The sequence below is a fragment of the Pteropus medius genome, unplaced genomic scaffold (assembly GCF_902729225.1).
Source record: "Pteropus medius unplaced genomic scaffold, Ma_sr-lr_union100, whole genome shotgun sequence".
NCBI classification, from domain to species: domain Eukaryota; kingdom Metazoa; phylum Chordata; class Mammalia; order Chiroptera; family Pteropodidae; genus Pteropus; species Pteropus medius.
The window spans coordinates 22,074,248-22,087,545 of record NW_024355205.1 but is presented as its reverse complement, the minus strand read 5'-3'; the positions used below and the strand labels follow the sequence as shown (position 1 = coordinate 22,087,545).

Sequence of the window (13,298 nt, the reverse complement as noted above, 5' to 3'; positions counted from 1 at the left end):
TTGAGGCCCTCAATATTGGCCCTAGTTAAAAGTGTATTTAATTTTGGAAGCAGAATAATATAAAAGACAAAGAGTAGGGAAACCACCCACCTGTCAGGGCTGTTGGGAGTTTAAAAGGAGAGGAGATACCCTGTTAGTGGGAATGTAAAATGGTACAGCTGCTATGGAAGACAGTACGAAGGTTCTTCAAAAACCTGAAAATAGAACTTTTATTTGACTCAGCGATCTCACTTCTGGGTGTTTATCCAAAAGAAATGAAATCAGAATCTCAAAGAGCTGTCTGCACTTTCATGTTCACTGCAGCATTAGTCACAACAGCCAAGATAGGAAACTAACCTAAATGTCTATTAACAAATAAATGGATAAAAAATATGGTATATACTTACAATGGAATATTACTTGGCCTTAAAAATAAAACAAAGCACAAGCAAAAAAAAAAAAAAAAAAATCCCCAATCAGGACACCTTGTTATATGCAAAAATGTGGATGAAACTTGAGGACACGATGGTAGTCAAAATAAGAGTCACAGAAGGACAATTATTGCATGATTTCACTTATATGAGGTATTGAAATAGTCACGCTCATAGAATCATGAAGCAGAATGGTGTTTTCCAGAGGACGGAGGGAAAGAAAAAAGAGAAATTGCTGTTCAATTATATAAAGTCTCTGTTATGAAAAAATAATAATTTCTAGAAATCTGCTGTGCCAACATGGTGTCTATTGTTGATAATACTGTATTGTACACTGAATAATTTGTTAAGAGGGTGAATAATTTGTTAAGAGGGTGAATCTCATAGTAATTATTCTTATCAGCACAAAGGAGAGAACATATGAAAATTGACAACTATGTTGTTTGTGATTTTAGCTCCTTTTGCTCTTCTGCTTCTTATGGATTTAGGTTAGTACTGTTTCTTCAATTTGAAGAGAAGAGATGGTACCCTTGTTTCCATGATCAAATTGCACCAGCCCTGCCCTTAAGATCTCCTGGTTTGATCTCAACTGGGCTATGGGCAGTGTGTTACAATAAAATTTACTACCTTTAAGAGGAAAGTAACAAAAATTCTTATGTGAACAGAGCCAAAGATGCTTTACATTAAAATTTGTACACATGGTAGTGTGTTTAAAAGCATTTAATCAATTATCGTTACATTATTTTAAATACAGAAATATCTAACTTAACCCTGTCTTTGCCTCTTCCCATCGAGGGAAGGTGTTTATCTTTAGTTTCATTGTAAAAGTACCAGTGAACCTGAGGGTAGAAGTGGATATGTTAGTGGAAGATCCTTCATTTTAGCTGACACTTTCTTAGGACTCAAAAAGCAGGCCTTCAGGCAATAAACTTGTACTCTGACCTTTGATGAAAACTCAGTCAAAGCCCAAACATAGCAAAAGGGAAAAATAAATAAATAAATAATAATGGAAGAAATAATTGCCTTAGGCATAGTTATGGCGTCCCTAGAGACTCTGTAGTACCTGGAAACACCTAAGCAGGCTGTAGATGATGTTGTGTCTGTGTTTACTAACATTTCAAAATCGTCATGGATTCAACACCTAATAAGAGAGGAATGATTGTGTTCATTCTTACTATAAACTTGTTTTGTTTGTTTTTAAAATTAACTACTCTTTCTTTTACTTTCGATGGAATGTTATAGAGAGGGCATTCTTTTCTCCTGCTCTACCAATCTCAATGTTTGCTGAACTATTTTCAGCATATACTGAACTGTGAAAATATTAAAATAGTCATAATTTTGAAAACAACAGAGTAAAATATGTTATTAGGCTATATTTTATTTCCGACTTTAAAAAAATACCAAACACTGAGGTTTGAAGATTTCAGGAATTTCCTTCTTGCGAATGAAATATATGTTTATAGATAGTGCTGTTTTTTTATTCATAATGTACTCTAGTTGTGCTTACACACCTGAATAAGATTTTCTGTGATAAAAATGTTTACTTCTGGAAGAAATTACTTCTATAAATTAGAGTATTCATAAACTTTTGCTCTCAGTATTTTTTTCACTATTTTTACAATATATTTCTGGGTATTTTATTTTCCTGAACAAGCACATCTTTACATTTTGATTTAGAAAGAATAAAAAGCTAATCATGACATTAGATATGAGAAATGCACTTATTTGGATACTTGTATGATACATATACATATGAATTGTCAGCTTATAAAGTATAAATTATTAGAATTTTTAATATCTTTGATACATGATGAGTTAGATTTTTAATTGACCTGAACACTGTACAGTTATTATTAAAGGAAATAGATTCCTTACAATTATTTGACATGTATATTTAGGAGAAATATGTATATGTACATAATTAATATTTATACATCTATAAAGCTTAGCTGTGATATATCTTGTGTATTCACAAGTTTCTTTTTCAGACTTATTATGTTAGTAAGAGCTGTTTGAGAATTAAGGCTCTATTTGTATAATCGTTATCTCTGGGAGCCCCATCTGAGGTACTCATTCTTTTCAGCATGTACTCTACTCCAGGAGCACCCTGCTCATTCCACAATATATTCTCATTATGTGGAATCTCTGTCTGCAAATCCCAGGAGCTAGAACCTAACGGATATTTGCTGCCATCACTTGTTCTGTATTCCGTCACTGTCTTCAGTCTATTTCTGCATAGTAGCATGGAGTTTTATTTATATTCTGCTGATAAATTTTCTTCTTTTTCTCCAAGTAAGTTTTGTCTTATTGTTCATGTTTGTTTTAACATTAATTGGATAAAAATGCAAATTTGTTTTCATAATCCTGCCCTAATTGTAGAATCCTTAACATAAATAAATTTAATTTCCTTATATGTATAAAAAATTTTCAGAATTTCCAGAAAATATACAGCAACCAGGTATTTAGTCATCTTAATTACTTATAGGAGAAGTGGTAGCTAGAGGTTATGTAACTATTAAGCAGAGATTCCCATTTTAAACTAAAAAATTTCATGGATTTTTTCCCATTGGTTAACAAAACTAACCAATAAAGGCCTTAAAAAATAATAAAATGTACCCAATTTTAGAGAATAAAGTCAATTATTATTTAGGTTTAGATATTAATTTTTTAAATTTTTGCACATTAAATTCATTCTTTCTAGTTATAATTCAGCCTTAAATTATGCAAGTAAAAGAATCCTGAATTGCATTAAGAAATATTTAATGACTGAGTAGAATGACTTTTATTATAATTTTAGGAAATAAGATCTACATAGTAACATGATAAAAATCTTTAGTAACATTTAATTGCTATCTCTACAGCTTCGAAATACAACACACATTACATTTTCTGAACAATCAGATATTTATTCATAAGCTCTACTTTTGAGCATTTGGGGTGATATTTTTATTTTAAAGTAATTAAATCATCCTAAATCATTTATTAAAAATCAACTTTCCATATGTTGAGAGAAAAACAAATATTTATCATATTATGAAGGGAATGGGGACAGGAGTGCTATAGTAGAATCCAAAGCAATCTAGATTGGAGCCACGTTGGAAAGATAATTAAATTCTACTTAAAAGAGTTTAAACTTCAAGCTATTTGCTCTAAGAAACTAGGCTGAGTTTTTTTGAGTAATGAACTATCATATCTCTGCATTAGATATTTTCCATAGAAAATAGTAATACATAGTCTAACAACAGAGAACTGAATGATGGAATGGCAATGAAGGCATATTCAAAAACAGTGGCATTAAAAATTCATGGAATCAACTTTTAAAAATGATGCAATAGCTGTTCTTTGTTGTATCATAAAGCTTGCCTTTGACTGAAAGTAAAAGGAAAGCCTTAACATCTTCTTTTTGATGTTTACCAATATGACTATAGAAAATTAATAGCAAATAATCGAAGAAAGCTAAAATGTACTGAACACTATATGGCAGCCTAAATACTTTACTTATGTTGCTTCATTTTATTTTGAAAAAAAAAAAAGTTTTCAATAATCTATAATATCTTGCCTTTGCTTTAGAGGTTAAAAAATGAAATTAAAGATTATAAAAGTCAAGTTGCTTATTGAAGATACTTATACCTGGGCCCCACCTGCTTTCAAAGCCCATTCATTGTCTTACTCTTTGCTAAAGTGCCTCTCTGCAATTCCCCAAGACTTTGGCAAGATTATAGCAAAGACCATGGTTTCAGTCCATGTCACTTCAATTTTAAGTACTTTAAAAAACAGTAAGAATGGATTCTCTCAGATACATAAATTTAACAATTTCATGCTTTTATTTCAATATATGTGCATGTATGTTTTTGGCCAAACTAGCCTTTTCTCTCTTGTGTTACCCACTATACAGGACCTATTAACACATAAAACAGTGTTATTTTAACTAAAATAAACATATTAAAACTCCAAAATGAGCATAACGTAATCAAGAAAATAACATCCGTGCAGTAAATCAAACGACAATGGTATATCCAAATCTGATACAGAGATAAGGACAAGAAGGTATCATATTGGCTCAAAGATATATAATTTGAAATAGCACATGTATCATACCTAGTCTGTATAAAAGAAGGGAAGCGAAGCTGTAGAAGTTGTCTTTTCTGGTGGTAATTCTGCAATGTAAAAGTAAGTTTAAAACCTTATATTCTCTGAAGAATTCAGGACTACTTTATGTCATTGAAAATCACATTTACAAGAGACTAATTTTTCATTAATGTTAGGACTGTTTATGTCACTAAAACCTTTTTAATTCAGTTTTCAATTTTCATACATGTTGGACAGCTTCTCTCTCTTGAGTCTCAAAGTTTGTCAATTATCAAGAAATATAATTTCTCCTCAGATAATACTGGGGTCCAGAATAGATTTTCAGGATTGGTTTTGGTCTTCACAGTTCCTAGCAAAGAGGCACATGGGAGTCATATATCTGGGCACTTAGCACTTGTAAGATACTGAAAATATCGTTATTATTCATCAACATTTTTTTTTTTACCTTGGGATTGATTTTTTTAAGCAGAGATAAGTATCCCACAGACATATGACAGATAAAGCTGGGACTCGACTTCCTTTACACATGGTTATATCAGCTTCTGAATAGGCAGGAGAGAGAGAGTTACCTTCTCATCTCAGATTAGCCATCATCAGCTTTGACATCTAGCATCTCATTTTCCATGTCTTTAGTATAATTCTTATTATTTTTTTTCACCTACATAATTCTCAGTTTTCTCATTTATACGTCTGAGATAAATATGTCAGCAGTGTTATATACTAAGATAAATTATGTAACAGAATAGCTAGTATATTATAGTGTTTTTTATTAAATGCTAGATATATTTTTCATATTTATGAATGAGAAATTGTCTAAGAATAGTGAAATGGTTTCATTCAGGTTTGAAGAAATAGAATATATGTTCAATAAATACTAGTTATCATTCCTATTTTGTGTGTGCTCTTAAAGGAAATTGCATGGTCAAGTGATATTAAAAATAATAACTGATAAAATTACAGAATAAAGATAATATATATGACAGCCAAGTTCCATTACAGAAATCAAAATTTAATTAGAAGCAACAAAAAGATGAAAATTCACTGGTAACACATTAAGGGAGTTGCAAGAAAACTGTATAAATCAAAATATAAAATATGTAAATTAAAATTGATTTTAAAGAAGGTGAATGATAATGAAAAGAAGAGAAAATGAGTGGTATTGCTAAAGAAGAAATGATTATAAATATAAATTTATAAAGAAAAATATTAAAAGACAATATTCCCCGAAAAAGACCAAACTAAAATTTAATAGGGAACACTTAATTCTATTTTTTAAAAGACTCACACTTTAATAATTTAAATCTAAATAAGAAGTTTTGCTCATACACATAAGAAGAGAAAATAAGTCATCTTCACAGGTAGATTACCCATGAAGAAAAATGCTAGTTTCAGATTTATCAAAAATAACATTCAATGTCAGAACAAATTCAGTGTGGTCTATAAATTTTTATTATTTTATTTTACTTTACATTGTATTGTATTGTATTATATTGTATTGTATTGTATATTTTATGATATCTTATCAAAGGACCAAATCCAGAACTTGTAAGGAGCATAGAGAAGGTCAGTAAGACAAACTGGATTCATCTACTATAAAGCAAGAATGAGACAGTTTCCAGTTAGAAACACTGATGGACTAAGCAGCCCAGCTTCTGCAGATATAGAAGAGGGTGGCAGATCACAGAAAAGACAATAAAGAAAATTATCATATATTGGAGAGCAATTTTCCAAACAAAATCCTGCAGGAAATAAATCAACCAAAGTTCAAGTCCACTTAATGTAAGTCTAATTCCAGTACCTAGCAAGATCGACAGGATCAATGAAATAAAATCTCTCAGATTTAGGCTCAGTCCTGATAGCTTTAAAATGCTGGAGGAATTTTTAATTAATAATTTTCATCCTAGTTCATATATTAATCAAATGAAAAATGTTCTGAAGAATTAAAGAACTCAGGCAATAATACATCCGTCAATGCCTCTAATAAAACAAACAAACCTATCCATAACAATTAAAACAAGTCAGGTAACAAAAAGAACCAGCTGATCATGGTATCCATACAAACAAAAGATAATTCAAAATAAAGACCCAGAAACCATGCCACTTCCGAGACACTTGTTACTGATCCAATGGAATTTATTTAGTGACAATGGATTAATAATCTAAATCCTTTTTTATTTTTTTGAGATTATATAGCTTTAGGATATAGAAAAGTTGATAGACTAAAATCTGTGGACCAAATTTAGCTTGCCATCTAATATTTTTCCCTCTAAGCTACTATATTCATGGTAGTAAATTTTAGACTGTTATTACTGAAGGTCATACAGGTTTATGGAAAAGCAAAACAGTTTTATTTTGCCCATGTCAATTTAAGAATGACTAGTAAACATCAACATGACAAGGCAAGTGTAGAATTAGAAATATGAGTCTGGAATTTAAGGACAGTTCTTTCTTGTTATATAACTAGTGTTTCTTTAACTAACATGTTTTATTTTTCAGAATGTAATTTCCCCATATTATCATTTTAGATTTTTTGTTTTACTTTCATGGAAGTTTCATTTAAACTCAGCTAATCCTGACTTGACAAAGTTAAAATTGGTTATGAACCCAGCAATTTGACTTGGCATATTTAACAAGAGCAATAGATAAATCTTTCTGCCTGATTTTAGCACTTATTTTTAAAGAAATGCATTTTAAGTGTGACTTGAAACTAGTAGGGGAATTTTAAAATAAAAAATTAGGAAATATCCACCCAAATTATTACTAAACAGATTACTTTATGAGATTATAAACTTGATACAGGCATTAATCAAATCATCTTTAGAAATTTAATTTCAAAATTATTTTCCAACTATTTATTTTCCTACAACAGAATTTTAAATTAATTAATAGCATTGTTTCTAAAACTTTTTGGTCAAGATAATTTACAATTATTAAACCAAGGACCTATAATAACTTTCCATTTGGATAATATTTATCAATACTTACCATATTAAATATTTGTATATTAATATAACAAATAACAGTAATACAACCATTATATGTGAATACCATGGATATGAAAATTTCTATATTTTCCAATACAAATATTAGTGAGAAGAATGGCATCATTTTACGTTTTTACATTGTCTGGTTTAAAACAACTGAACTATCAAATCTACTCTACTTTATCTTTTGTAATGTCATAAGTCACGTAGAGCCTCTAGAAAACCTTATATTTTTCTCTTGAGACAATGAGAGTGAATAATGTCTTAGTGTCATTATACAAAAAGTTTTGAACTTGGACAACCCCATAAGTTCCTAGACTACTTTTAAGATCTCCAACGTATAACAATACATCATTCTTTCTTTGCTATTTTTCTTATTTTTTCCATTCTTATTCCTCACTTTTTTTTTTTTTCTTTTAAGAATTCAGTTCAACTTTAAAGTCTGGCACATGCTTGAAATGATCTCACCACTTTTGAGTCAACACCCTTAACCTTACCATGAACCTTACTAGAACTGAATGGAAATCGGGGATCCGTCATTTGTGGCTGTCAAGCCCAAGGAGATTTTTTGGATCTCCCAGGAAAGAATGCTGGCTTGTACTGTGTCTGTCTGTGTTTGTGTTCCTTAAATTTGAATAACCGAATATTGCCAAGTGGAAAATTCCCATAGTATTTATTATAATAAAGTAACTTTCTAAATTGTGTTCAAGAAGGAGGGAAGATTTACAATTCTATGTATAGGTTCTCCACGAACAAACAACAAAATGTTTGTGGTGATTTTTCAGATCCTTCTCTTTCTCTCATTTTGTCTCCATCACCACTAATTTCTCTCTTTCATAAAAGAATTATGAGTAATTATGAGTAAGAGAATTCCAATAGCAAGTAAGAAATGCACTACGTTGAGAACTGTTTTAGAAACTGCACAGCCTTGAGGCAACATGGAAGGAATCAAGATAAATAAACATAGTCCATTCTGCTAAAATGCTTTTATTAAAACCACAAATTTGTTCCCTCATGATTGATATATTAGTGAAAACTGTGAATGTAATGGGAATTTTGTGTTGGATTATGCATGATTTAATTTGTGAGAAATATTTGGTGAACACAGAAAACGGCTCCCAGCTGAACCCAACTGCGTAGGAAAATAAAAACGCATACGATTCAAACATCTACCAGCTACTTCGGTTCACCACATGCGTTAAACTACAAGGTTCATTTTTCTTTGCTTTCACATTTGTGAATATATATCTAATTTTTTTCAATAACCCAAACATGTTTTAGTGTCCTGACTAAAAACCACCAAGAAGTAGAAAAACAGCAAGCAACTAGAAATGCAGTTTTAAACGAACCGAAATAAAAAATAAAAATTCATCTTACTGAAAATATTTTCCTGTGCAATTTACATAAATTTGTATAGAGTTGTGGTGTGTGTGTATGTGTATATTCTGTAGGCTGGTACTATGTGTACTTGATTTCCCTTACATAAATAATCTCACAGGTATTTTAACATACATAATGGATGTCATTCTCGTGTGAGAGACAATTTTATGTTTGCTTTTCACCATTTCAGTGGCTATTGATTAAAAGAAACTGGCTGCCAGAATTTCCAACAGAGTAAAACTAACTCCACTTCTTTCCTAAGGCTGACCCACAATTGACAAGTGTCACATGATATTGTGAGTGGAACCAGTGCTCTATACTTATGATGAGATAAAACCAAATATAAATTTTGCTTGAATAGAACAAAAAAAATGGTACTTTTTCAGAGTTTTTTACTAATAATTCCAGCTGGTTTCATGAAAAAAAATATATATGTCATTAGGAAATCAGTAAGCTGTCAATAAAGAGTGGTTAGGAGAGTGAACACACTCGATATTCTTTGTTATTATATTTGCCCTTTGCCCTATCGATTTGAAGATATTTCAGAAATATTAGATTGCCTGACACAATAATTATCTCACATTGATTTATGCTAATGTTTAGCATACCTTATTCTATAAATGAAAGTGCCCTCCAACCACTCTCAAAAGAGAGAAAAAAATGAAGGTGAGTTAGTAAATTGGGAAATCGTGAGTTATCAACATGACTGATTCTCAGCACATTTTTGTTCTTTTCGTATTACTCCACTCTTGACAAAAAGAATCACACGCAATAGTAGTCACCCCAAAAGAAAGCCCAGTATGCATGAATTCAATGCTGTAAAATTTAGCCTTTCTCATTATTTAAGAATCTCATTTTACTTGTTTCTTTTTTCTGATCATGATTCTTTCCTCCTCCTTTCAATCCACTGCAGGGTACACAATAATTATAAATAAATATTTGTTGAATGAAGTGCTAGACATGCCACTTGCCTATTCCCTGTCCCCAGAATGGATTCCTAATTAAAACAAAATTATAACTCCTGACTTTCATATTTTGTTTTCTGGGTAACCAAGTTGCTCTCTCTAACATGGTACACCATAACATTTTCTATTAAGTAAGGTAAGCTACATTTAACAAACATTGGTACCTCCTTGTGTTAGTTGTTCTCAATAATCAAAGTCCTTTGATTGAACCCAATTAACTTTGACAACACTAAACAATAAAAATGTATGAAAAATTTCAACCCTAGGCTTATTTGGAACTGCTCTTTTGCCCTTTCCAAAACAAATAACAAACTTCCCTAGAAATCATTTCAGTAGTTGCAGGTCATATGTTAACTGGCTGAAAGCTATAATTAATAAATGTCTAAAAGGCACAATAGATAAAGTAATTAATAATATCAACCCAAACTTTGAGTAAGTATGAAAATGGAATTGAGAAAATGTGGAAACTACTGCTAATATAAAACTTCCATTTTGGGCAAAATGTTGTAGTTAACCCGTGTCTCAAGGCATGCTTTACTTTTTTCATTTTTTTCCTACCCATTTATTTAACCACCCAATTAAGCTGAATTTGGACTTTATTTCTTTGTCAATTTTAGTTTCAGTCATTATAGAAAAGAGTGTGTAATGATTGCACAAGATCAAATTAAGCGGTTTAAAAATCAAAGACAAAAGAATATGGTATTTTGGTAACTTTTTAAATGTGTTTCCATTTTATGAGATGTAGTAAAGGACAAGTTGATATGCAAACCCTTAGGTAACTTAAGTTTATTCCTTGTAGGGACTGGAAACTCTCCAACACTTTTTCTATGTCATCAGAGGGTGTAACATTGTAATGTCATATTTATTAAGAATAAAAAAGAAACTTAAGGACTCAAATATCACTTAGCGGCAAAAGTGTAACTGTTCTGCTGTTTAATGGCAGACTTTTGATTACTCTTTAATTTTCAATAAGGTAGAACTTTTAAAAACACAAACACAATGATGACCGTGCCATATAAGCTAAAGAATTTCAATCTCACTATATAAGAATAATCAGCATAATTCTTTTGGAACTAAATCTAGGAATGAAACAGATACTCTAAGGAGATGCTGATATCTCTGGTCAATTCATTTTCCCCCTATTAAGAAAAGATATACTGAGTTGTTGACTCAGCAACTCATCACTGGCAAAGCCTGGTCAGTATATTTCATTCTAATTGTTTTGCTTTTACTGTAGATACATTTCTTTCTCTCATTGCCACTTTGGCATGTCACTTGTCCCATCACTCACTTAGGCATAACTGTGCTTGTTAAGCAATCATCAGAGTAAAATCAATACTAAGCATTATGCTCCCTGCACTATAAAAGGAAGAGTGGTATAGAGCTAATCAAACAAAACTTGGTGATGTTTTGACCTTAAGTCCAAAGGTTTTTCAGGGCAAGGCAAGTTGCTTAAATGTCATGTGGCACTAGATTTCCAATCTCCTTGCCTTTATTTATGCCCTTTGATGCTCCACTATTTGTCATCTACTCATATTTATTGTGCAATCCCAGGTGCCTGACATTGCAATAAGTGGTTTGAGATTTACAGTTTTTATTTGCTCCTTGCCCTTAAAAGGCAGTTTAATGGGATGAACAAACACAGGCAAAAAGATTATATTGCTAGGTTCATATGTTTAGAATGGAAAATAAACAAATGAGAACAAAAACAAACCATTTACAAAATAGGAGTGAGGACTGGCTGAGACTTTCAGTTAAGGCTGAACCAGCTGGGAACAATACACAGGTAGGATTTGTTATGAGATAAAAAATGATCATTGCCACAGAAACAAGTGAACCATTTGTTACAAACATGGAACCGCAGAGTACACCTGAATACATAAGAAGATATATTTTAGGTAGAATGAATAATTCACATTTAATCTAGCAGGGAAACAAAAACAGAATTAAATTGCCAACTTCATAGAGTTTTTAAAATTTTAATTATATGTATATGATATGCTAAAATTAGATATCTCAGATTCAAGAACTATAGTAAACACTGCTAATCTCTTTTGTTTCTAATATCCATTTGTAAAATTAAAGTACATTTGATCAACTCATAGCAAAAACTTACTTAGAAGCATGGAGAGTACTAAGATCCAGCTTTTCTTTAGACATCTTGATGCAATTAAGATGACATCAACTACTGTCTTCTGCAATTTGCTATTTTTTTAATCTCTGCCACTTCACTCTTAGTGAAACTCAATTCATTATTACTATCATTTTAAATTTAAGTGACATAAAACATACATATATAAAATATGTAGTTATACAAATATACATATATAAATACATAAAGATATTCTGAGTGTAGAATTATACAGATACTTAATATGAATTATATTTAAACTCCACGGTCGCAAAGCAGACAGATTTGATATTACATGTTAAATCCACCACCAATTAGTTGTACAATCTTGAAAAAATTGTTCAACTTCTCTAAAGCACCATTCTTTCATCCATAAAAGAGTAATTTCCATAATACCTTTCTCCTATGGCTGTTTTGAGGATTGAATGTGTTGATTTCAATAAATGAAACCAGAAGAGTGTCTGGCACATAGTTAGTCCTAGTCTGTTTGGGCAAGTATTTCAAAAATAACATAAACTATGTAACTTCCAAGAAACAAAATTATTTATCACAGTTCTGAAGGCTGGGAAGTTCAAGATCAATGTGGGGTAGATTCGGTGTCTGGTGAGGGCATACTTCTTAGACATCTGTCTTTATACTGTAACCTCACATGGTGAAAGGAACAAGAGATCTCTCTAAGATCTCTTTTTTAAGGGCACTGATCCCATTCATAAGGGCTTTGTTCTCATGAACTAATCATGTTCCAAAGGCCCTCCCACCTAATATCATCACACTGGTCATTAGAATTCAACATAAAAATTGTGGGGTGGGGAAGTACAAATACTCAGTCTGCAATACTTTCAATAAATGTTAACAATTTGTGATATTATTATCTGGAATTTGTTCATTACTTTTATATCATATTGTTATATGCTATGTTATCACATTTTGATATGATGTCAACTACATATATCACCATATATCAACAGTATTTTCAATGACGATATCAGGATGTATGGTAGGACTGGAAGAAGTAGTACTATGGTTGGCAGGCTGTAGTGTTGGAGATTAAATCCCTGGGTTTCTAAAAACTGGCAATCTATCTTACTTTTTCATTTGATACAAGATGCCTTGATTATTCTTGTTGTATCTGCATGCCTAATGCTTTCTCTAATGCCCAGAAAATTTGCTCATGATTCTCTGTCACGGACTCTTCAATCTCCATGCTGCCACCAAGATCATCCAACATCCCTATTTCCTAATCCACTCTAGTACATTGTGGGAATTATTCCTGTCCATTTTAATGATCCTAAAGTCGATGACTATACACCATGTTTGCTTATACCCCTAAGTTCAGGCT

At 31.4% G+C, this 13,298-nt stretch overlaps 1 protein-coding gene across 1 annotated transcript in view; it reads right to left on the bottom strand.

The window, feature by feature from the left end:
• The window catches only part of LOC120598844 (uncharacterized), a 199,679-nt gene that overhangs the window by 88,486 nt on the left and 97,895 nt on the right, over window positions 1–13,298 (bottom strand). The window contains exon 3 of the mRNA XM_039857914.1: window positions 4,509–4,567. Within this exon, the coding sequence (XP_039713848.1) occupies window positions 4,509–4,567 (59 nt within the window). The remainder of the gene's footprint in view (window positions 1–4,508; window positions 4,568–13,298) is intronic.